Source organism: Drosophila melanogaster, chromosome 3R, assembly GCF_000001215.4.
Source record: "Drosophila melanogaster chromosome 3R".
Lineage (NCBI taxonomy): Eukaryota > Metazoa > Arthropoda > Insecta > Diptera > Drosophilidae > Drosophila > Drosophila melanogaster.
Window position 1 is genome coordinate 24,635,167 of NT_033777.3, and position 24,343 is coordinate 24,659,509.

Consider the following 24,343-nt stretch of genomic DNA (forward strand, 5'->3'; position numbering starts at 1 on the left):
AACACTCGACCCGAAAGGCAACAGGTTGCAGAAAAATCGAATTGCCCGCCCAAGTGAATACCAAGTGAATGCCAGTTGTTTCAATTACATATCATTTAAACTTATTATTCTCATGATTTGTTTGCGTTTGCGTGTGATTTCGGTTTGTGTTTATCGTTCGTTTCTCCAACATTACATTGTGTGAATTACGATCGCGTTACGTTCTCGGGATTGCTTAAAACTATCAATATATGCGGCCCCATTTTGCGGGGCTGGCCAGTTAGTTACTTTATGTTAATGTTATCATTTTTGTCCTTTTGTGTTTCACGTGGGACAACGAATCTCTCTATACTCCTTACGTGCTAAACATTACAATTTATCATTATCGGATGTAAACTAAAAACTTTTCGTTCGATCGGTTTGCGTTATGCGATTTACATTGAAAATGATTATGACATACTCTTTTTCTAACACACATCATCCAATATTAAAAATGTTTCGTTAGGTTCTATAATTATAATATCTGTTCATTTCTAACGTATCCATTATGGTGCTTAGGGGCGTGGGAAAAGGCGAGGAAAATTGGTTAGCAAATGTTCGTAGCATCGTTTTTAAAAATGATACTTAATGGATACAACATATATAGATATTAGCGTCTCGTAAGCCGTTTCATTGATCTTCTTCAACCGCTCTCGTTCAAACTTTTAATTTGTAGTCCTAATGCTGCTCTGATTCAACTGCTTAACTTTCTTTTTTTTTTTTTTTTGGCATAACAAATTGGGAACTTTACTTTAACCATCCATTTGAAAGGGGATTTCTTACGGGTTTCGCTTCTCTGTGTGGGAAACATTGCGTGCTGGGTAGTCTTAAGTTAGTTACATTTATATCTATATATTGAATATATGTAAGGGCTGTTCGCGTGTCGGGACTGAATGTGTGTTACATTACTATTTGTTAATAAGATACTTAGTTAATCTATTAACCCCAAAACCAGTTTCCGATTTTCGTGGCAGCCGAATTCCCAGCACTTTCCACTTCATCGAAAACGAACATCGGAATGGGAGCTATATAGCTTGTGGCGTTCTGATTTGCCATTAGACTGATTCTTATTTTTTGTGTTTGTGTGCACGGGTACGCACCCAAACCCAACCATTAGCACCAACCTTGGGTTGCTTATGTGTTACCTAACAATGGACCTTTGGCCACAAAATTCTTACAGGTTAGGAGCTCAGCCGTGGTCAGCCGCCGGCGCCCATTATCAGTCCAATGGCTTGCCGAAAAACAAAATGCTGAGCAAATCGTTGAATGACAACTAAATCTGTGTTGGACTTGCCGCCTGGGATGTGGACGCAACGGCGGCCGCGGGAGCTGGTGAAGGATTCGCGGGTGCAGTGTCTGCACTGGTCGCCGCTGGCGGGGATTCGTTCTGTTGGCTACCATTTGTCTGGCTCGTCTTTGGAGATTGCTCATCCGCCTCCGCCTCTGTCTCAGTATCTATGTTGCAACGCGTATCGTTTACGTCGGTAATTGGCTCCGGCGGAGTACAGGCTCCTTTGGGACGAGATAACTTTACAGCGGCAGCCGCCGAAGTGGATGCCTCGCCACACGGTTCCTCACTGGGCTCCTTAGTCGCTCCCGAACTGGGGACACTGGCATCTCTCTTAAGGATGGCAAAAATGCTCTGGATATATGATTCCATGGTGATCAGCGTGATAAGTCGCTTCTCGCGCTCCTCGTTGACACGATCCTGGGCGGTCTTCTTATTCGAAGCCTTCTTGTTGCGCTTGGGCGTCGGCTGCAGCTCGTCCTCCAACTCTGTCTCGTCATCGGACGAGGGAACTGAAGTTTTGTCCATCTGCTCATCGTCGCTGCCTGCAGGAGTTGGTGGTTTTGTGCTGTCCGTTGCTTGCTCCGCGTTACCGCTGGATTCCATGGAAACATCTGATGGTTTGTCGTTCTCCGTTGAGGTCTCTTTCTCGCTCTCCGGCTGAGGGTGCTCCTTTTCCTTGATCTTTTGCGAGTCACGTTTCTGCTTCTTGTTCGGAAATGGATCTGGCAAATAGGGAGATGATGATAGCTCTATCAATTTCAATATACTCAAGTAGTTCCATTATTCTTAGAAATAAAATGGTAATGGTAATGCAAAACATACCCCTCTCCGATTCCTTCCTAAACCGCTCGCTCTTGTTCTGAAGCGCCCTCAGCGATCCTCGCAACTCCTTGCGCACTGAGGCCGGCACTCCAGTGGCCTGGGCAATGATTCGGATGGCGAACAGATCGCCACACAGCTCATCAATGTCGTCCTTGGAGTGCATACCATAGTTGATTGTGTAGATCATACGGGCCACTGGCAGCTGGGCGGCAACCTTGTGATAATAGAGCTCCAGAAATTCACGAACGCAGGCATCCTTCAACATGCTTCGCTCGTCCCTAAGGACATTGTGAAGGTACTCTACCAACAGTTGATTTTTCACCAGCAGCTCAACGTATCTTTAATGAAGACGTGGAGAGTATAGTTTAAATATCTCTTATATTTAGAAAGATCATCTGATACTCACTTGTGCGTCAGAGCATTGTTGTGTATGCCCACCCAGAATTTGGGGAAATAGGTGAAGTGCAGCGGCGTGGACTCGATGGCCACCAAGCATTGCAGCTTGACTAGCGTGTCGTTCAGAGTGCCCGTGTTGACGCACATGCGCATCATGACATCGATAAAGTCATGGTAGGGTCGGTAAAAGGACTCCACCTGAACGTCGTAATCGGCATCGAGACCGCGTGGTGTCAGCTCAGCCAGAGCGATGCACATCTGTACCATGGGCCGCGGTGGACGGGGTGAGTTCTTGGCTCCCAATGGCCAAGGCGTATGCTTCGCACCGCGACGCGGAAAGTACGGTCCCAGAGGACCGATCGCATTGGGAGCATTCGCCACGGACAGATGACAGTTGATAAGAATGGGCGCCAGAATACTAATGGTTTCCAGGCTGGGATTGCGCACCAGCTCCTTGAGCACCTCCAAGGCCATGCGACTGATCTCTGGCGAATTGAAGGTGTTGAGTAGCGTAGCCAGTCGCTTCACTGCATCCGGCAGTGCCTTTGCCAGCGCCGAGTGTTGATGTTGCTGGCGCAGGAAGTGTTGCTGCTGGAACTGCATTTGCTGCAACTGTTGCAGCTGCAGATGCTGCTGCATTTGTTGCTGCAGCTGCTTTTCCTTTTGCTGCGGCGACTGCGGTGTTTGCGTTTGGCTTTGCGACTGCTGCTGTTGTTTCTGCAGCATCTGTTGCTGCTGCAACTGCAACTGTTGCTCCAGCTGCTGCTGTTGTTGCTGCTGCTTCTTTTGAGCAGGACTGTCTGTGCGGGTTCGAAGAGTGGCTAGGAGGAGTAGCATCTCGCCCAAGAGATCGAATAGGTCTCCGGCCACGTGGCAGGCGGTGGCCTCGTGGTGCATGGAATGTAGCGTGTGCAGCGCCTCGAAACACATCTCAATGCCGCCGTTGAAGATCACCATCGTGCGGTCCTCCTCATTGTCCACTGTAGACGAAATGGAATGAATCAGAGTTGGACATATTCCTAGAGCTAAGTTAAGTAAACCACTTACCGAGTATCTTAAGAGCACTGATCAGCGTGGACCAAGAGACACGTGCATCCAGACTACTGGTGTAGGACACAATCACAGCCCTCCTAAACTGGGTCACATCAAGCTTTTCCTGTTCACTAGCATCCGGATGACGGGTGGCGAACAGAGCCATCAACTTGAAAAGCTCGTCCACGGCGGCCGCGTACTGCGTGGGATGCGGTGTGATGTTTTTAAATGCCCACTGAAGATTCTGATGCTGGGACAATTGGCGTGTGAGTGCACGGCTCTGCTCGCAGCACAGACGAAGTAGTCCATAATAGGCGGGCAGCATGGAACGGTTGTAGGTGACTATCTCCGCGTCATCATGATCGGCCCTAGGAGTTAAGAGGCGGGCTAATCATGTTAAGTACAAGTCGTAAGTATTGATATTCTTACAGTATATAGTTAAATGCAATGTTGCGCGTAATCTCCGGGCAGTTGGCCACCTGGGCAGCATTCTCCGGACAGTCCACCAGTGAGTGGTGCCAGAAGGTTAATAGTGCGTGCTTATTGTGATGGGCCGGAACACTGGGCTCCGAGAGGCGTGGATGGAACAGCTCCCACAGGGAGCGCATGTACGAACCTATCTGTAAGTGGCAACAAAGTGGAACAATTTAGTGCTGAACATATCGGGAAGAAGGAGGAAGTGCTGCTGCCAAACTTGCCATTAGTTTTTCAGTCTTTGAAACCATACAATAGCTGAGCAGATTAAAGTACGCGGTCAGCTTGGTCGTGCCATGGGCTCCGATATCCGCATAGACGCGCGCTGGACGCAGCAATCGCAGGAGCAGCGTGATCACCTGGTGCAGCACCGCCTGGGCATCGCTATTTATGTCGCTGCGGGAACATAGGTATTTAATATATCGCATATGAGATCATTCAATATTCCAAACAATTTACCGATAACTGTGCGGATTGAGGGCCAGCAGCTTGTGTTGCGAGTGGGCGCGGAAGTTGGCCCGGAATGGCTGGGAGGGTACCAGTGCCACCAGCAGAAAGGCGGCAGCTGTAATAAAACCCGACCATTTAACAGGATCTCCCAAGAGGTTAGCGCCGATATCATACCGTTCCGAACACGAGTGTTATCGTGGGCCAGCAGGAATTGCTCGAGCCACTTCTCGGCCGATTGAAGTATCCAGGCGTGGGCGATCTTGTTCTTGGTGGCCTGCAGCGAGAGCCAGTCGAGCACCGACTGTGGACAGTACTCGGCGGCGTCCCACATTCGTGGCAGGATCAACTGGGTGAAACAAGGCAGGCCCACTGGACCGCCCTGCGTCTCGGTGAGCAGAGTTAGCAGCTTGAAGAATGGCGCGCACAGCTCCGTGTGCTTGGTTACCGACGCGAAGAGCATGCCAATGATCTGCGTGGCCAGGCGCTCATCCCAGCGACAAAGCGCGTGTATTAAATGCTTTGTCTGGTGCGGATTAATGCCGTCCTTTATTTGTTGGTACAAAAATGGAAAACCCTACGAAATATAAGCAAAATTTGACAAAAATGTAGGAAACTTTGAACACACGTAAAAACAATTAAAAATGGAATTTAAATGTAATTTTTTATCTTGATTTTTTGTTTTTTTGGAAATTTTGTCACGGGTTAATGCTGGATGGATTGGTTAGGTGATTGGTATTGGATATGGCATGCTTGAATGGTTGTTTGATTGATTAAAAGCTTTCCAGCTTTTTGAGTATAACCTTGCCGCCGGCGATTGCAGAGAAGTCTTTGGGCGAGAGTCGCAGCCGGAAGTCGGCTCCTCTTGATCTTTCCACTAGGCTGGCGCACAGAGCAATCATCTTGTCCAGCGAGGCCGGACGCATCTTCTCCACGGACAGCGCCTCTTCAGAGGAGTTGTCTTCGTTGTCAGAGCTTATGTCTATCTGCTCGATGGAATAATGAAACATCAAAACAAGGATGGTATGCGCAAAATGGTTTGATCAACTTACGCTGTCTGTTTGCTTGTGACCCAGATAGAAGTCGACCAGGCTCTTGAGTACACCGATGCGCAGCAAGTACATGGCTTCCTCATCTCCCATCCGTGAGAACTCGCACAACAGTCCAAAGTACTCGGACAAGTGCCGCAGGTTCGCTCGGGCACCGTGCTCCAGGAGCGAGATGAGCGAACCAATGAAACGGGTGACGCAAGAGGCTTGGCCTATTAACTCCTTGTCATCCTCGTCTGTCTCCACTTCCAGATACAGATGAGCATGTGAGGCACTGGAAAGGTGATTATTGTTTAATAAACATAACGAATCTTAATGTAATTTATTAAATTTACCGTAGTTGCTGGATGACATGGATTACCAAACGCTGAAACATTTGACGCACCATTTGGTTGGGACACTGGATTAGCACCTGGACCGGCCAGTAGGGCTCCTGCGACATGTGCGACAGAAACCACTCGCAGGCCTCTTGGCTGGCATTGAACTGCTTGGTCAGCAGCTCCACCCAGGGCACCATAGTGGGCTACAAAGACGTATGATTAAAACACACACCTACAGCTTTGCTGAGGGGATTAACTCACCTTTTCCTTAGCATGAATAAAAGTCTCAATGAAAAAGGACACAGACAACTTGGCTGCCATGCAGGTGACGTCCGTCTCTGATATTAATGATTGGGGTATGTGCCCACATATCTGCCACATAAAGCTGTGAAAAAAAAACATGGTTTGTGGTAAAATGAAATGCGATAAAGTATAACGAATCTCACTTGAAATATGTGTGCTCGAAAATGTTGCGATCCTGCAGGAACTGTCGATTGTCCTGCCAAATCCAATCCTCGAGCTCCTTGTTCAACAATGGACGAAATAGTTGTAGCTTCTGGGCAGCCTTCGACGTGGATGGTTGCTGATCGTTGCTGGCTTTGCTGTTGCTATTGTTGTTTTGCTGGTGATTATCACAATTGGCTGTTGGCTGCTTTTCCTCCTCAGTGCTCACGGTCGTCATCTCCGTGGGCTTTTCGTCCGTTTCCGATTTCTCTTCGCCCTCTCTGGATTGCTTTTCGATTTTCTTTTCCTCAGGCTCATCCTGCTTCGATTTGTCATCCGCGATCTCCTCTTTTGCAGGCGTTTCCTTAGATTCTGTGTCAGTCTGCGCAGGCTTCTCCTTGTCCTTCTCCTCAACTTCCACTTCCACATCCACATCTGCCTTGATTTCGCTAGAGCTTGTCTCCATTTTAGTGGGCTCCTCCGCCTCGGACTTCTCTTCCACTGTGGGACTGGGCGTGGGTGTAACCAGCAGCTCGGAATGCCGGCGCTGCAGATGCTCTGGCAGTCGGCGCTCGTAGAACAGCATGTAGGCAGAGTTGGTCTTCTCGAAACTAAAGTCCAGATATTTCTCCGTCACTGAGTCGTAGGTTTTGCTCTGCAGATATAAAACATAAATGTTGGGTGCACGAAAACCAATGTAACAAACTACTTACCGTCATCTCGCCGCCAAAGCACTCCGCCGCTATCTGTGAGGGATCGAAAGGCTTCACTTCGGCATCGTTGAAAAGAAACCACCGCTCGTGCGTATGGTAACTAGTCTTCGTCCGCTCCTTTATAAAGCTGTAGTAGTGGCCGCCATCCGCTGTGCCCGTGTGGACAGTGACGCCCACCAGTTCGTACCTATTTAAGTGGGCATTAGTGTTGTGAATTACCAAATAATACGAAATACTCACTCGTAGCATTCTTCAATATCGTCATCTAGCGTGGCCTCTGCCTTTTCGTTGTCATTCCCATCGCCACTACCATCTGCTCCTTCCTTCTCCTTTTGGCGCCTTTCTCGCTCCTCTTTGTACTGCTGCGGCATCAAGGTCTTCTCCACATAGTGACACATGTTCAGGCGTAGCGGAAAGGAAAAGTGCGTGTTGACCTTCTCCTTGAGCATGGTGACCATATTGAAGGTGTAGCGCATGGTGTTGAAGCACAAGATCTGGGGAAGCTTCTTGAAGCAAGCCCGCTTCTCGGCTCGTACTTTTTTGCCGCACTGCGAGCAGGTGTACATGTTGTCGCCCTCGAGGGTATCCTTAACGGTGACTTCGTCCAGGGATTCCTGCAGATTGCGCATATCTGCAACCTGGCAGCGAACCGTGTAAAAGTCCTCGGCCGTGCGGGAAACGTGACCGCAATCCAGGGAGACGACATTATTGCTCAAGGATCCACAGAAGAGCCTTTTCACCAGGTGCTTCAAGTCAGGCGTCATATCTTCCAGTTTGGACACCAAATCGATAAAGAACTCTGCCATATCCTTTTGCTCTCCCGTATTTAGCGGCTGGTGATCCATCTGGTACACCCGGCAGAAGCTTCGCGGGTTGTAAGACTTCCGTTCCGACTCCAGTAGGTAGGCAAACATCCGTTGTAGTTCCAGAAGTGTGGGCCCATGCTTACGGGCGGCGTTGGGTGGAACTCGCAAAACAGCTGCTCGCGCCTGTGGCATCATGTACAAGTGCTGGACGCAAGAGGCCATATAGCAAGTGGCTCCCAAATTAGTTAGCCCCACATATCCGCACTCAGCTCTGCCTTCATCGCGCGGCCAATAGTCCCAGGGATACGGCTGCTTGGGTCCGGATTTGTGCTGTGCCAACAGACGTCCATGCAGATATGCATAGTTTGTGGCGCATCCACGGCAAAGTTCAACCAGCAGATCGTAGGCAGATGCTCGAGACGACGCCGACTTGCACTTGGGCTTCTGGCGATCTGCCGGCGAGGGCATGTCAAACAGGAAGCCAATCAGTTGCTCAATAAAGGATAACGCCTTGGGTGTGTACTTGAATGTGGTGTCGTACTTGATCAAATTGGACATGAGATTTAGGAGACCCACCAAGCCATCGTCCTGGTAACCATGGCGCAGTTCATAATACTCTCGGGTGAGAATGCTCTGCGAGATGCTTTCGCACAGCATTTCAATGTCGATGTGCTCCTCGGCCACCATTTCCGGGGAGAGAGTATCCACCAATCTGGCCAGCAGCCAAAAGTAGTCACGGCAGGCGGGTCCGTAGGGATCCTTGCCCTCTTCCGAGAGCAAAAACTGCGTGTGCTGGTTGCCAGAGCTCATCTGCTCGGCCAATGGCAACAGGGCGATGAGCTTGTGCAGCAGTGGTGCTAGTAAGAGGCGATAGCTATGTGCGTTTCCTAAGCAAATGCGATAAAGACCAGCGCATATCTCACGCCGTACCGCCGGTTCGGGATCCTCCAGGATGAACTTCTGCAGCCATCGACAGTGATCGGTACCAGTTGGGGCCCAGAGAAGCCTTCTCGCTTCCGCTGAGGCGTGCACAAAACTCACTAGAATGTTCATAGCGAACTGGATGAGCTGGGCCCTGCCCCAAAAGCCAGTACGCAAGTGCTGGAACTGATAGGGGAATACCAGTGGATTGGCCGAAGAAGCCTGATGCTGCTGGTGAACTTCGTCGTTAAGGATCGATGAGAGTCGGGTCAGGCACTGTGGTACCTCCATCAACTGTAGCATAAACGGGTGCGGACGTGACATTAGAACATGGGCATCCGCCGACTGCAGTTCCTCGAATCCAAGAAGCCAGAGAATGCGCAGCAGGCTGGCCAGGCAATCGTGTCGCCATTCATTTAAAGCCAACTCCTTGGGATGTGCGCTTTGTTGTAGTTGGCCCTCACTAAAGATTTCGTACAGATGACGAAGGCCACCACATTTGACGAACGCCTCACTCCACTTATTGTCACCTCTTTCCACTACCGAAAGTGCTGGTGGCGGAGGAGTTGGAGACGGCGGCGTGGAGCAACCCACTGGGCGCTCCTTTTCCTGTTCAAAAGTTTCGCCTTTCTTCTGACGCTTGCTGTGTTGTTTCGGTTGGTTTTCTTTGTCGCCACCGCTGCTACTGCTGGCCTCCGTTTCCACATCCTGCAAGCCAGTCGAGGGTGTGGGCGTCAGTGGGGCCTCCAGCTCGCACAGTTGCTCCTTGCTCATCTTGACTTCTGGCGGCGGCGGTGGCGGCTGCTCGTTGCTATTTCTCCGTCTTCCCATCGAGGATTTCTTCACCCGTACCTGTTCCGGTGTATTTCCCATGGCCACATTGCCGTTGGATTCACCACGTCTGGAACTTGTTAGGGCCAGACTCTCCACAATATGGAGGGAGTACATGAACTTTTGCAAGTTGTTCGGGTCGAGAAGATCTCGGAACTTCTGCTTGATTTGCTTGCGCTTGGTGGCCAGTTGCTCCTCCTCTCCGCCAGCATCAAGCTGCTCGAGTTCGCTTAGGTCCGTAACCAGACTCTTAAAGGCGTCTAGAATGTGCGGATTAGTTGGCAGCATGGCGAGGATATCCCATACGCGTCGCGAGAGCAATTGCGCCTTTGTGTGGTGCTGGGGATTTACAGTCGACGCTTGCGGTTGCATATCGCCCAGGGTCTGCATCAGGCAAAATAGCTTCTCGAAGTACTTTGGCTGCAGCAGGAGCACCGTGGGCAAACACTCCTTTGGTGGGGGCGGCAGCATTGACGGATGCTCCAAATTGGATTCCTTTCGCCTGGCTCCACGTCCACCTAACGATACGTAGACGATCTGGTTATCCTTGAAACCAGCATCTCCGAGACTCCGTTCATCGTAATCCGAGGTCAATTCCTGTCCCTGTGTGATAATGCGTAGCGGTCCATCGCTGAGCAGCAGACCGAGCACAGGAGCAGCTAGTCCAGTTTGAAGGCTCTCCCACCACTTGGACACCTCAGCCTTGAGGTCGGCGATTAAGTCACACGCGTGCATCTGCAAAAGGCTTTTTTCCGAAAGTCCTGCCTGTTGCAGCACTATTCGTAGTGGTGGACCCGCTCCCTCATTTTTAAGGTTACTGTGCGATCCAATCCCTTTGCCTTCGATGGCCCAGCGGCGCAGATGAAACGCATATCGACGCCGGAACGTATCCAAATGGGTGTTCAGCAAGAGCAGGCCACGCTGGACACGCATCAAAGCATTCTCATCATCGATGCTGAAAGAATACAGAAATAGAAAAATAATGAAAAAGGACAATTATTTATTTCAACTCACCTTTCCAAAGCCGTGGCCGCTTGAACTAGGTTTTCCATACACTGTGAAACGAACTCCTTCTCCAGGCGCAATTGTTGACCCATGTAGTACATGTTGATGTACTGTATGGCCGCCAAGGAGACATCGTTGCTCTGGGCACGCAACGCTATCTTCCAAAGATGGTACATGCCAACGGCACTGGCGCTCGCCGAGATCTGGTCGCTATGATTGTCGTACTCGGCCATGGCGATGCGGGCGAAGCTACAGAGCTGTTGAAATAGTCCCAACGCAACCATAGAGAACTCCTCGGGTCGCAGCTCTGGGAGTTTCTTCAAATACAAATGCTGAAGTGCTTCAATGCCCAGAGCATGCTGATCACCGCCTTTGGCCTGGGCCTGCAGCCACGAAAAGTAGCAGTCGGCACACTCCGGATCGTGGGCCAGCCACTCCCATAGCGCGTCAAGCTGCTCCAGCGTTAGGCGGAAGCTTTTCGGGGATCCCACCGTCGAGAATATCGATGATAGGAACTGCAGTCTTACAGAAACTTGTGTCTTGTGCGAGTAGAGTTGTCCGCCCAGCTGCTGCTGCTGCTGCTCTCCGTTTTGGGTGATCAGTACCTCGGCATGGCGACGCGCATAGTGACGTATATTATTGAAAAAGCACTGCATCATCCGGTGATTTCGCTCTGCCCACATCGTCATAGAGTGCGTGTCCGAGGGTCGAAACTGTTGGAACGAGGCGAACAGTTTGGGCAGCAGTCGCAGACTGACAATAACACTCCGGTTGTTGGCGACGTTATACAGACAACCCTCGATGAATTTCGTTCGCAGTTGGCGGTCCATGCTGAAGCACAGGAGAGTGGCCAGAGCTTTCTCCGCCTCTAGAGCCAGAGACTCGCCTAGTTGGCCCTGCAAGATAAAATTAACGTTACATAGGATTCAAGGACAACGAAAATCCAACACAACTTACAATTTTATCGTCTTGAAGCAGATCCCAAAGCAGTGTGTTTCCGGGCTGGCAGACATCATTTAGCTTGAACGAGGGCTGCACCGGTGTACTCCCGGACGTAGAGCTGCCCTGGCTCGCCTTTGGTGAATGGTGCTGCTTTCCGCCGGAAACCACATCCATCAGATCGACATCTGAGTCCGATTTTGCCTTGGCCGCAGCAACCACGGCGGCAGCTGCAGCAACGCTGGCCTGCCGGTTCATTGCCACCAGCGTTTGCTGTGCAGTTCCGGTAGCCGCTGCAGCAGCGGCCACAGCAGCGGCAGCAGCAGCCACATTCGACTCTCCAGACTTCTGAAGGGCCATCGCCGACTGGGCCACCATCATGGCGGCGGCAGCGGCTGCAAAGGCTGGTGGAACGTCCGAACAATTGGCGCGGGAGCTGACCAGCTGGGCCAGCTCCTCCTCGCAAGGCGACACGTCCTCGTCATCGAAGTCAGCCAGGTTCTTTTCAGATTTGTTACTCATCGGGGATGAGTAACTGCCATCGTTCTCGGCACCACTGAGCAGCTCATTGATATTGGTCTCGATGGCCCTGATAAAAGGTCCCTCTCCCTGCAGATGCTTTAGCACGGCGTCGGGTACCAGCTGACTCGTAGCACCATCGCTGCACTCATCGCTGTCCGCTAAAAGTTCGCCCTCGCCATCACCATCGGCTTCGCCATCAGCCTCGTCACTGCTGGGCACATCTTCAACTCCGTCCCAAATCTCGACCAGCTCATGGGGCAGAATGATCTGTTTGTTGGTTTTTTGTCGCCGTCGCTTGTTGCTCGTCTTTTTGCGGCTGCGATGCAGTTGCAGCTCCAGTGCGGCCCGCGATTGCAGCTCCTCTTCACTGCTTGTGTTGTCGATAATGTTCACAATCCGTTTGTTCCTGCGTAAATTGGTAAAATAGGTGTTACTTATTACGTCAATACATTTCAGATTTTAAGAAGAACTATTTTACTTACACCAAGTCTACTTTGGCCATATCCTCGGGACTTATTTGCTTTCCCTTCTCGGTGGTGGGGTCACAGATGTGCCGCCTGTGCCGGGCCTGCTTGCATGGAGTAACTCCATCGATTGGACTCTTGTTACCAACACCTCCGCCGCCGCCACCGCTGGCAATGCTACTGTCGTCGGCGCCCACGTGGTCGTCCTCTGTGTTGCTGCCCTCAATGCTGCCGCTGTCAGAGCTGGAAGCGGTGACGTTGGACCCCAGCAGGTGGTCTTGCATCAGGTTCATCTGACTGCGTGAGGTATCACGAGTCCACAGCTGTTTTGTTAGCGCTGAGGCTATGTATATGCTCTGCTCAGTGTGCTCCTTGGGATCCATGCGGCAAAGGAGGGAGTAAAGGTGCATTGCCGGGCGCGGGGTCAGATTCTTCACCAGCGAAGGCAGGATGTCGAAGATCGTCTTTGAGCAGTGCTTCAGCTGGGTGGCTTGCCAGATCAGCTTGATGTCCTCTTCAGAGATCTGGTTCTCTACCGCCAAAAAGTTGAGCAGCACGTGTGCCTGTTTAACGATTTCTACGTGCAGATTCGGGCCAAACAGGTGCTGTACAATATGATTTTCAGTCAGCCAGTTCGCGATGCGCTGCCCGAACAGCTCCACTTCGTTGACCGTTTCGGTGGTGCAGATCTCGTTAAATAGATTAATGTGTGCGTTGATCTGGGCCATGCCTGGAAAATATTTGAAATCATTTACTCTTATTATATAATATTTATTGATAAATAAATATAATATTTCAGCATTATTCGAAATGTCCTAATTAAGTATGTCAACATCGTAGGACATACCTGCCAGTCGCATGGTTAGCGTGGTCGATGTGAAGTACTTAAAGGCCAGGGCCAATCCTTCGGTGTCGAAGTTGACAGCAACATCCAGTGGGTCTCGCATAGAGGACCACACAAAATCGGCCATCGCGCGGGTTGCGGCAGATCGGAGGCTCTGATCCGACAGCTTGCACATGTACTGCAGTATCCGACTTCGCAGCGGCACGAAGAGCTGAGTATTACAGTGATAGTTCAGCCAAAGTTTCACATTTGAGACGGCAGCGGTCATCGAGTGAGCGGTGGACACTGGCAGATCGGGATGTTCGAAGCACAGCGACATGGCGCCAAAGCCGCCCGAGTTGCAGAACAGGCTCACATTCCGCAGCAGATAGATGGGCAGGTCGTTGTCGTGAAGATCGCAGATGAGGGCCAGGTGGTGGGCCTCCTCAGCCTGCAGGTCGTCCAGCCGAGAGTGCATGCCATGTTTGTGGGCGATGTACAGCGGGAAGTTGAGCAGGAACACCTTTGAAACGAGCACCAACAGTTTCTCCACCTCGGGCAGGATCCAGGGCTCCTCTGTGTACTGCAGGTGGGATTTGTGCTGAGGATTGGCCGTTTGCGGGGGAGGGGGAGTGCAGGGGCCAACTGGCGGCTTTTTGGCTGGCCCGTCGCCGGAGCCCTGAGCCTCCTCACCGGCGGACCCAGATGGCTCCTCCTTCTTAGGTTCTTCCGCTGGCGCGGATGATTCCTTTGCCTCTGCCTGGGCTGACGCTTCGTCCCGCTGCTGTTCACGCTGCTGCTGGGCCTGGGCCACCACCTGGGCAGCACTGGCCGTTAGCCGCTTGTAGTTGTCGATGAGGTGGTCGATGTGCTTCAGATGCTGCACCGTCAGACAGATGAGCGACTGCACTACCAGGTTGAAACGGTCATAGTTCTTGGTGTCCCGGTACAGGCACATGCACTGACGCTGCGGCCACGACTGGATGTAGTTGAAGGTGGTCTCGATCTCGCTCTTCAGCAGCAGCTGGAACTTCAGATCCGAGCTGGCCACGCGCACCTCATCTGCAAAAGGAATTCGGAATACTATGTGTAAGCAGGGGGCAGGGGCTCCGGTGTTCGTCTTCATTCTATTTTTTTTTCGCAGTGCACTTTTCACTTACAGAGCTCCAGGAGATTCTGGAAGTCGGCGCACACCTCGCACATGGTGCTCCACTAGCTGCACACCGAATCGGTAGCTTCCAGGGGTTAGGGCCGCCTTGCCAGCGGCGACGACTCCTGGCCGTCTATGGAGAGTAGTCGGAGTCTGGGATACGCTGGCGGAGTCACGGTCTGAGTTGCGGGCACTTGCTCTTCTTGCTATTCGTTGGTCGCTCGGCTCGCTCCCGGCGGTCGTGCAATGCCATTTAGGATGGCGCCCTCGCCTCTCAACACGGAACACTGTTTTTCGGCAACAAAAAAATGATAATTCTACACTCGGACATATATATATGGTAGGGATATATATATATACAATTACAATCGAAGCAAGAGCCAGAGTTGGAGCGAAGAGGCAGGGGCAGGGTTGTCAGGCTGTGTGCTCTAAATGTTGTCGTCTATCGTTTATCGCTCTTTGGCGACGTTCTGGTATTTGCAAACGCACCATGTGTTTGCCCGCCAACGGTCACTCTGGCCAGCCACCGAATTTCTTGCGGGCCGCTAATATTTGTTTACATGCTAATTGTTGACTGAAAACCTTTATCACTGCAATGGAGGACAGCCAAATGGACACAAGCTCGCCGACAGAGTCCAGCTCCGAGGTGAACTTCACTGCGGAGGAGGATAAATCGCAGGAAACGCGTTCCGCAGCCGGCGTTTGTTACTGGTGAGCTCTTTGTATGGGTTTTTTGCTTGGCCGGCTCCCTTCTATTGACATTGTTTTTAGCGGCAAGGAGCGCAATCTCAATATTGTGGAGCTGCTGTGTGCCACCTGTTCACGCTGGGTGCACGAGACCTGCGTTTCCTACCAGCTTGGTAAGGGTAAACTTCTGCCCTTCATCACCAACTATGTGTTCGTCTGTAAAAATTGCTCTGCCAGCGGATTGGAGAGCTTTCGCAAGAGCCAGGCTAGTAAGTGCAAAGAAGCCCCGCACATTTATCCCTCTTGATAATAACAATATCCACTTCCAGCCATATCCCAGATGTGCCACTGTGCCATTGCCAACATGCAGCAGGCGGCTTCCAGGGACGGACGTCGCCAGATTCAGTTTAGCAAGGACAAGGAGATCATACCGTACATCGAACAGTACTGGGAGGCCATGACCACCATGCCACGCAGACTCACCCAGTCCTGGTACAGCACCGTCCAGCGATCTTTGGTCAAGGATGTGCAGACCCTGTTCACCTACGAGGAGCATGCGGAACATGGCGCCATGTACGGACTATTCCATCAGGATCTGCGAATCATCAAGCCCAACTACGAGAGCATGAGCAAGAGCGGCGCCCTGCGACTCACCGACGATGGATATACTCAAGGTGAGTGTAAATAAGATGATAGACATTTAAATCGATTTGAAGTCTATAATTTGAATGCTAAAAACTTGACCCCATGTGTTATCGAACGCTCAGTGGTAGAAAGCTAAATGAATTATCTTTTGGCGGCCAAATTGGCAACACTGTTCGACCAGCTGATTTTGGCACAGTGGTTTTTGTGTCGCCTATTCCGCTGCCTATTCGCTCCCCCTATTTATCGCCGCTTCCTTTCGCACGCTCTTTCGCAAGTGTTTGCCAGAGTAAAGTAACAACAACAACTAACAAAATCGCAATGCGGATCGTAGTTTCAGATTTGCACACACACAGAGAAAGAGAGAGAGAGAGAGAGAGCCCCACGTAGTCAGATTGTGGGCGGGGCGAAGTGGGGTGGGGTGGGGCTGGCAGAGGCGCGCTCAACTTGGCTCATTCATTACAAACAAATAGTTACGCTTGGAACACTTCGCCAGTGTCTCAGTGTGCGTGTGTGTGGTGCTCTTTCGGGGGAATTGATTGCGATTTGATTTTGAGCACTACGCAATTGCAAGGCCCCCGCTCCTTCAGTTCCATTGTGACCGGGTCCTGCTTCTGCTCCTGCTCATTCTCCCTCCGCGATGGCGTCATCTTTTACGGACGAGGAGTGTAAGCCCGGAAACAGCACCGACCCGAACTTTGCCCATTCATCTACATATGTCCCAGCAATCAATTTCCTTGGTGAACGAATTTCCTTGGGGATAGCTCCTTCTGGAAGCATTGCAGATACGCCCCAAGATCTACTCCACTATTACTATCACGCATTAGCTGTTTTTATATTTCCACAATACATGTCTATTATTGGATTTGTAACTAATGATTGATCCACATGCTTCCAGCTTCCCTCTCCAAAAACAATCGACAGAAAAGGAAATTTCCCGGCACGGATTCGGGTCCCACGGGCAAGAAGGGTCGGCCCAGTTCCGATATTACGGCCAATGTAAAGTTGCCACCGCATGGCTATCCATTGGAACACCCCTTCAACAAGGATGGCTATCGTTATATACTCGCCGAACCGGATCCACATGCTCCATTTCGTCAGGAGTTCGACGAGAGCTCCGATTGGGCTGGCAAACCTATCCCCGGCTGGCTCTACCGCATCCTGGTGCCACATTCTGTGCTCCTGGCGCTGCATGATCGGGCACCACAGCTGAAAATAAGCGAGGATCGGTTGGCGGTGACGGGCGAACGTGGTTACTGCATGGTCCGAGCCACACACTGTAACGTTATATATAGATATATATAGTTCCCTGAAGAAATCATAGTTATATTGATTATCTTTTCCCAGCTGTGAACCGGGGATGCTGGTACTTTGAGGTCACCATCGAAGAGATGCCCGACGGAGCTGCCACGCGACTTGGCTGGGGCCGGGAGTACGGCAACTTGCAGGCTCCATTGGGATACGACAAGTTCGGTTACTCCTGGAGATCTCGCAAGGGCACCAAGTTTACCGAGAGCCATGGCAAACACTACAGTGATGCCTATGTGGAGGGCGATACATTGGGATTCCTCATAGAGCTGCCAGAGGAGGCGTCGCTCGACTATCTGCCCAACACATTCAAAGATCGGGTGGGTTTAGATTCTTGTTTTACTCTTTTCTAATCGAACAATACCGATCTTTTGTATTGTAAAATGATATAGGTCATCTTGATAATTAGCCTATATAATACCACGCCGCTGAATTTGCATATAATTGCATCTTTACAAATCAACCCTCCCTAATTAGCAATCTTGTTCAAAATCTATTCATTCTACAACAGCCCCTGGTCAAGTTCAAGTCTCATCTGTACTACGAGGATAAGGACAAGATCACAGAAACCCTGAAAAATCTGCACATCCTGCAGGGCAGCCGCATCGAGTTCTTTAAGAACGGTCAATCGCAGGGTGTGGCATTCGAAGACATTTATGCCGGCAGCTATTTCCCGGCCATCTCGATCCACAAAAGTGCAACGGTCAGCGTAAACTTCGGACCCGCCTTCAAGTATCCCGAGGTGCTCGTCGAGCACAAAGCCAAGGGGGTAATATATCTCGGTTTGTTCCCAGGAAGCTTAACATCTATTATACAATCCCCTACAGATGCACGATCGCGTGGAGGAGCTGATCACAGAGCAATGTTTAGCCGACACCCTCTACCTCACAGAACACGATGGACGTCTGCGCTTGGATAATATGGGTCTTTAGTGGGATATGTCGTCATACACATGAGTTTTGGAGAACTAGTGTGTTATTTTTGTATGCACTATACTTTGGAAAGCAGAAATTTGAAAAGACTATCATCATACTATCATACCTAAAACATTTAAAATTTACCACTTTTAAAGCAGAAGAATTTTAAGAAAACACTCTTTTGAGATCAGTTTTATTGTTTGAGGTTACTTGAAGGCTTTGAATTTCGAGGCACTGTAGGGTATGTAGAAGGCGCTGCTGGGCGCAAATTCGGTTCGCGGATGATGAACTGCCGCCGAGATAGATCGTCCCGTGGATGGTGTGTTGCTGGAAACGCTGGTCGCCCCAAATGGATGCAGTGTGGAGCGGTTGGAGGAACTGTTGCTGTGGCCATGGCTGTTGTGTCCGCCCCCGCCGCTGGAGTTGGTTTGGCTCGAAGTGGCCGTGGTGGTGGCCAGCAAATCCCTGCTGTGCCTGCCCAGATTAAGCGAGGGCAGGACTACCGCGTTCCTGTTGTTAAAAAAGCGATTGGCGGCCATGGGCATGTGCCAGGCGGACGATCGATGACTTTGATGTGGCAACACGGCGGACTTGGCCTGGTTCTGATGCTGCAGCTGCTCCTTCTGCTGCACCTGGGTGAGCTGAACGAAGCTGCGGTTGTTGAGCAATCCCCGAAAGCGCCGGTTGGTATCGAGCACATTGAGAATGGGCGGCATGCGCAGGCGTGCCGAGGATTGGGTGGTGGCTGAGATGGGCAGCTGGGGCTGGTTCTGCTGGCTGCGCTGTCGTTTGAGGAGTCTAACCGAAACGGAGGTAACCCGCAGATCCCTGTCCAGTAGATCCACCAGCTTCTTCTGGCTGTGCCGTAAATAGGAGTGGTGATGAGGCTGTTCTGGTTCTTCTGCCTTGGGTGTCAGAAATCCATCCTCCGCCTCCTCGTCATCATCGTCGTCGTCCAGGGAGTTCAGACTAAGATTTGAAATCGAGTCAATATCCTCCCGCGTCTGACTATCGAAGCTGTGGTGGCGCAGCGTTCGAGTCCGGCGGCCCAGCAGGCTAGGGAACTTTCGGTGCCAGTCGGCGATCTCGTTGCGCAACTCGGGCTCCTGAAGCTCCGTCAAGGGATCCTCGCCGCTCATCAGCCGCTCCACCCGCTCCCAGTCCAGCAGGTTCTTCTTGATGGCATCGTCCGCCCACGGAATGGAGCCCACCGAGCTGCGGTCAATGCTGCTAGAGGAGTAGGGCACATCCTGCAGGAACTCCGATTCATCCGGATCGTCCTTATCCGCTTCCTGTTCGTTGTTGTTGTCGTTGGCCTTGCAGATGGCACCCTCATTGTCCTCCAAATCCGCTCCGAAATAGTAGCGTCTGTCTGAGGACATCAAAACTGCTCCAGAAAAACGAGCTGGACTCGTTCTGCCTTCGCTTTCCCTTCCCTGCTCCTTGATCCTTGCACTCGCAAATCCCCGTGGGTGTCCTTTCGATTTATGTAGCTGTGCCTGTGGATGTGTTCCCCTTCAAAATCGATGCCGCAAAAGGCGGCGAGCGTCAATTGTTGTGTTGTGGCCCATTCCAGTTTAGCTTGTTATTTATTGTCCTTTTGTTGTTTCGACAAAAGGGCGCAGGCTCCACGGCGTTGCCAGTGTCGACCAGAAATAACGTTCGCTGGTTCAAAGTGGTTCAGAAAATCGATCATAGAGGGTATTCTTTTTGAGCTTAGCTTTTAAAGGGACAATAACTCTATTGAACTCTTATTTTAATCAAAACTTTGTAAATTACAAATCTTAAGGTTATGATTGGGCATAAGGAAATACTCCACAGCGATAATCGGTTTAAATACTAGTAATTTTTCAAATATCCCGCAAAATTGCTGCCTGTCTGTCATCCATCAATGTATCGATGTTTTAGTGTATATTGTATCGTTGTTACGTCGCTGCATCTCCCACCACTAGGTCGAGTTTTAACCATACGGTCATACTGTATATCGTCGGTTTTAGCTGGTGTAGGGTCATATTTTTGCCGGGCGTGCTGATGTCCTTTTTCGGGTGAAGCCAAGTCATTTGCCAGCCGGCGATCGCAGGCAACACAAGTACGGGATGTGGCACGAGGCGAGGAAACAGGAGCGCAAGATCCGTGGCCTGATCGTCGATTACCGCAAGAGGGCGGAGCGGCGGCAGTACTTCTACGACAAAATTCAGGCAGATCCCACCCAGTTTCTGCAACTGCATGGCCGGCGAAGCAAGATCTACTTGGATCCCGCGGTGGCCGCCGCCGGCGATGGAGCCGCAATCATGCAAGTGATATTCATTTAGAGCATAAAACCCTCTACTTTCTAGTTGCGTGGCGATGTTTTTGTTTTGCTAAGTAATGGATACTTTTTGCAGTGTGCCTTGGCAGGGTCAGCAGGACAACCTCATCGACCGCTTCGATGTACGCGCCCATTTGGATCACATTCCTCCCGTGAACAAGACCAACGCCGAGGGGGCGGATGGTGACTCCGAACTGACCCTCGAGGAGCGTCAGCTAAACTACGAGCGCTATCGCATCCTGGCGCAAAATGACTTCCTCAACGTCAGCGAGGATAAGTTTCTGCACCAACTCTACCTGGAGGAACAGTTTGGGGCCAATGCCCAACTGGAGGCGGAACGGAATCTGGCCAAAAAGAAGCAGAAGACGGGAGGAGCCACAATTGGCTACTCCTACGAAGATACCGGCGATGGAGCGACTATTGGACCTCAGCCTTTTGGAGCCGCCAGTTCAACTGTCATTGGTGGAGCGGCAGCTGTTGCGAAGGGTGAAAAGGGGGATGGCAGTGAAGAATCGGATTCTGACATCGATATGGATGTGTCGATAGACATCGGCAAGCTGGACACCTCGCAAGCCCATGAGCTTAACGCCTGCGGGCGCAACTACGGCATGAAAAGCAACGACTTCTTCTCACACCTCACTAAGGATGCTGACGAGGCGGATGCCCTGCGCATTGCGCGCGAGGAGGAGCAGGAGAAGATGCTGCTGAGCGGGCGCAAGTCAAGACGCGAGCGTCGGGCGCAAAAGGAGAGAAGGATCGCCAATAGACCATTCAGTCCGCCAAGCTATGCTGCCAAGGAGGATAAGGACAAAAAAGGTGGTGGTAAGGGCGGTGAGAAAGAAAAGGAGGAGGACAGCGAATCGCGTTCGCCGTCGCCCGCGGAAGCAGGTCCCGAGAAGATAACCTACATTACCTCGTTTGGGGGCGAGGACGAAATGCAGCCGCACTCCAAGATCACCATCAGCCTGACGAAGCCTGGTCTGACCCTGGGTGAATCGTGCATCAATGCCAGTAGCGGAGCGGCGATTGCCGCCGCCGCAGCATCTTCGGTTTCCTATGCTCAAAAGGTGAAAGATAATCTGGACAAGTTGAAAGTGATGAATGAGTCGTCCAAGCGCAACAGACGTCGATCCCGCTCGCACTCCCGCTCTCGTTCTAGGAGTGCCACAGTCTCAAGGAGTCGGAGTGGTAGTCGTCGGAGTGGCAGTCGTCGTAGAAGTCGCCGCAGTAGAAGCTATCACAGAAGGAGCAGGACGCGTTCACGTCGCCGACGAAGGTACTACTCTAGATCAAGATCCAGGTCGAGATCAAGATCCCGTTCGCTGTCAAGATCCAGATCCAGATCCCGCAGTCGATCGCGATCCGGTTCCTGGAAACGCTACAAGGCGCGCAGTCCAAGCTACAAGCGCTCTAGGAAGCGCTACTCCTATTCCTCTCGCAGCTCCAGTGGCAGCTCATACAGGCGAAGAAGTCGCTCCCGATCCCCCTCAAACCGAAGGAGTCGCGTCAAAAAGAAGACCACACCTCCGCCAGTGGCGACCGTGGGTGGTTATTGCCTGAACACCACCACGACTACAACTACATCCACTGTAACGGCGGTAAAGATGTTCCAACAGCAGCAGCAGCAGCCGCCGGCCAAAGCAACGCCGCCCATGATCAGCTATCCAATACCTGCGCGAATGCTCAATGTAAACCAAGCACTCACAGCTACCGCACCCGTTGCTGTGCAACCACAAGTGGTAGAGCCACCACCACCGCCACTGAAACGCTACTATGGACGAAAAAGAGGCAACGATACCTCGTCCTCATCTTCGTCGGGAGCGGAGAACAGCGAAGGCAGCGACAACGAGGAGCAGCAACAGCCACAGTTGGGAAAGCGAGCTGAGGACTCCGATGATATGGAATTGGACACTGCGTAAGTTTGTGTGCTGGAGAGAGTGGTAAAGTAGAACAGCCAAGGATTAGGGCCTGTATCCTTGTAATTGTAATTATCCATCTAATTATGGTATCTCTCTTTCAGGTCGGAGCGTTCACACGCCCTCCAGCCGACCATGTCGTCTTCGAGCAGCACGGGTAATCAAACAGGCAAATATAGTTCCGCTACCGAAACCAAAGTCAGTAAGCAAAGCCAAGTGTGTCATGCCCCACCCAACTGGAGTACACCACAAAATTCACGTCTCAGCCTCCCGCTATCCGACATCCAATCCAATGAGCAACATTCGGACCCAAGCAGGCAGCACCGTGTTCTCGTTCCAAACCTGACTAGCAACCATCCCTGCATGTCCAATTGTTGATACATTGTTTTGTGCCCCCCTCTTAATGCCGCTGCAGCACTTCGTTGCATTGAAATGCAATGTTGATTGCGATGCAATCAAGGATGTATTCGCCACCCCATTGTATTTATAAAACCATTGCAACTTCTGTCCGGTTTGTCTGCTTTTTCTTCAATCTGTTGCTATGCATTGAAGTTCCTTGATTCTTTCCCATGAATTCTCGTCAAATAAAAATGGCACGAATGCTATTTTGGCGTGGTCAGCTTAAAGACACATAGTTGTTATATACAGATTTTTAATCATAATCCAGTTTTAAATACTATTTCGCTTGAAAGGATGATGCAAATGATAATCCTGCACTGGCATTTTTAAGCTTCGGCTTTCGAAGCTAGCTTTTTCCTAATGTTAGTGAGTAGATGCCCTAATCTGACAGCCCATCATGGACGCACAGACCAATCCCCACTGCCTACCACACTTTCGCCGGCCACCCACTGCTCCCTTAATACCGCAACAACATCCTGAGACTTGCTAAATAAGTATGTGCTTTTACAGGGCTCCGGACATCCGAGTTCTGGCGGTGGCGGACGGCCCAATCTGCGCGAGCGGCTTAAGAGAAAGATGCAGAACCTTTTGAACCGGCAATGTAAGCCAACTGGAGTGTAGTGTGATGTTCACCAAGCGCCTTCTGAAATCCCTTGAATTAGGTAACTAAAACGGAAATATCTTGCAGATAAAGCCGATAAGCGTGCGGAAATCGAAAAGACCGAGCGTGAACGACTGCAACAGCAGGAACGCGAGGATGAGATGCGCGAACTGGCCCTCAAGCTGCGCAGAAGGTGGGTATCTGGATGTGGTTGGCTCTGGCGGTCCTCTCACATTTACATATTCACAGGCGCCGTGAGCTGCGTCACAAATATGGAACGCCCTCGAGTGGAAAGCTCTCGGACAGCGATGCCGAATCTGTGGCATCGGAAAGCCAGCTGGCAAAGTCGTCGACGCGTCGCAGTCGCAGCAGATCGGAGAGTCGTAGGCGGTCGCCACCGCCGGAAACACAGCACAGCAGACGGAGCAGCAGCCGAACGGAAAGGAGGAGACGCACAAGGACGCCCAGTCCAAAGTACAATCGTAGGCAGCGTTCGCGCTCCCGAAGCGGAAGTCGCGTGGAGCGGAAGCGACGTTCCCACAGTCGACGGCGCAGTGGCAGCCGTGATCGGCGCCGTTCCCGCAGCCGGAGGAGTCAGTCCAGGCGGCGGAGGCAGCGGGACCGCAGCATTGAGCGGAATCGCGAGCGGGAACAGTACAGGCAACAGCATCAGCAGCAGAACGAACGGTTGCGTGGTCGTGATCGCGACCGGGAGGCGGATTACGGCCATGGCGGCAGTGGTTCTTCGAATCGAGGACGCGTCGTCATCTCCGCCCCGCCAAAGCTCAAGAAACTGGTTGACTATTGATCCCAAAACCGTTGTGAAGAAGACGTTTTTCTATTCACTTGATTATACATTTGATATTCGCTCGATTGTTTATACATAGATGTACGATTTATTTCTGGAGCGTGTTTTGCGCTCACTGTTGATTCTGCCCCCAATAAAATATTTATAGCGCATAGTATTGAAGTTACAACTTTTTTGTACATTTAATTTATTTTTATTTAACATTTTTTTATGCCCTACTTGATAAGATTTTTAAAAGATATGTTACCCTTTTTTGTGCTTAACTGCAGCAAATTAAACTAATTTTAATA

The 24,343-nt window shown here is 51.1% G+C and overlaps 4 protein-coding genes and 1 non-coding gene across 13 annotated transcripts; 3 read left to right on the forward strand and 2 right to left on the reverse strand.

The window, feature by feature from the left end:
* Positions 1-103: 103 nt before the first annotated feature.
* Positions 104-14,877, reverse strand: puf (puffyeye). Of its 6 annotated transcripts, NM_001275993.2 has the most exons (21): positions 14,834-14,877; positions 14,478-14,754; positions 13,342-14,379; positions 12,513-13,224; positions 11,527-12,436; positions 10,579-11,465; positions 7,247-10,519; positions 7,007-7,193; positions 6,296-6,948; positions 6,111-6,234; positions 5,865-6,052; positions 5,533-5,803; positions 5,284-5,466; positions 4,658-5,057; positions 4,493-4,598; positions 4,254-4,429; positions 3,989-4,175; positions 3,575-3,927; positions 2,538-3,507; positions 2,132-2,469; positions 104-2,058 (listed from the first exon to the last, which is right to left on the reverse strand). In NM_001275993.2, the coding sequence occupies exons 2-21, from the start codon at positions 14,518-14,520 to the stop codon at positions 1,292-1,294; spliced, it is 11,766 nt and encodes a 3,921-aa protein (NP_001262922.1). In that variant the 5' UTR covers positions 14,521-14,754; positions 14,834-14,877; the 3' UTR covers positions 104-1,291. The 6 variants fall into 5 exon arrangements, with proteins under 6 accessions (NP_001262922.1, NP_733022.2, NP_001287508.1 ...); NM_143018.4 differs by having other exon boundaries at positions 104-2,031; positions 14,478-14,877; NM_170158.3 differs by having other exon boundaries at positions 104-2,031; positions 3,989-4,179; positions 4,258-4,429; positions 14,478-14,877.
* Positions 14,878-14,958: 81 nt separating this feature from the next.
* On the forward strand, positions 14,959-18,210 carry ash2 (absent, small, or homeotic discs 2). Of its 3 annotated transcripts, NM_176558.3 has the most exons (7): positions 14,959-15,178; positions 15,239-15,423; positions 15,484-15,828; positions 16,695-17,075; positions 17,144-17,424; positions 17,616-17,873; positions 17,932-18,210. In NM_176558.3, exons 1-7 carry the CDS (start codon positions 15,063-15,065, stop codon positions 18,034-18,036), a joined length of 1,671 nt encoding a protein of 556 aa, NP_788735.1. In that variant the 5' UTR covers positions 14,959-15,062; the 3' UTR covers positions 18,037-18,210. The 3 variants fall into 3 exon arrangements, with proteins under 3 accessions (NP_788735.1, NP_001247292.1, NP_733024.1); NM_001260363.1 differs by lacking the exons at positions 14,959-15,178; positions 15,239-15,423; positions 15,484-15,828 and adding an exon at positions 16,014-16,085; NM_170160.2 differs by lacking the exons at positions 14,959-15,178; positions 15,239-15,423; positions 15,484-15,828 and adding an exon at positions 16,251-16,464.
* On the reverse strand, positions 18,205-19,654 carry CG31125 (uncharacterized protein). Its single transcript, NM_170161.3, has one exon. The coding sequence runs from the start codon at positions 19,401-19,403 to the stop codon at positions 18,228-18,230; it is 1,176 nt and encodes a 391-aa protein (NP_733025.1). The 5' UTR covers positions 19,404-19,654; the 3' UTR covers positions 18,205-18,227.
* Positions 19,655-19,993: 339 nt separating this feature from the next.
* CG6695 (uncharacterized protein) lies at positions 19,994-24,213 on the forward strand. Of its 2 annotated transcripts, none has more exons than NM_143019.3 (6): positions 19,994-20,314; positions 20,406-22,244; positions 22,350-22,443; positions 23,155-23,245; positions 23,333-23,438; positions 23,495-24,213. In NM_143019.3, exons 1-6 carry the CDS (start codon positions 20,118-20,120, stop codon positions 24,051-24,053), a joined length of 2,886 nt encoding a protein of 961 aa, NP_651276.2. In that variant the 5' UTR covers positions 19,994-20,117; the 3' UTR covers positions 24,054-24,213. The 2 variants fall into 2 exon arrangements, with proteins under 2 accessions (NP_651276.2, NP_996288.1); NM_206565.2 differs by having other exon boundaries at positions 22,350-22,402.
* On the forward strand, positions 23,439-23,494 carry mir-1003 (mir-1003 stem loop). Its single transcript, NR_048480.1, has one exon. It is a non-coding gene; the product is annotated as a mir-1003 precursor RNA (primary transcript).
* Positions 24,214-24,343: the final 130 nt, after the last annotated feature.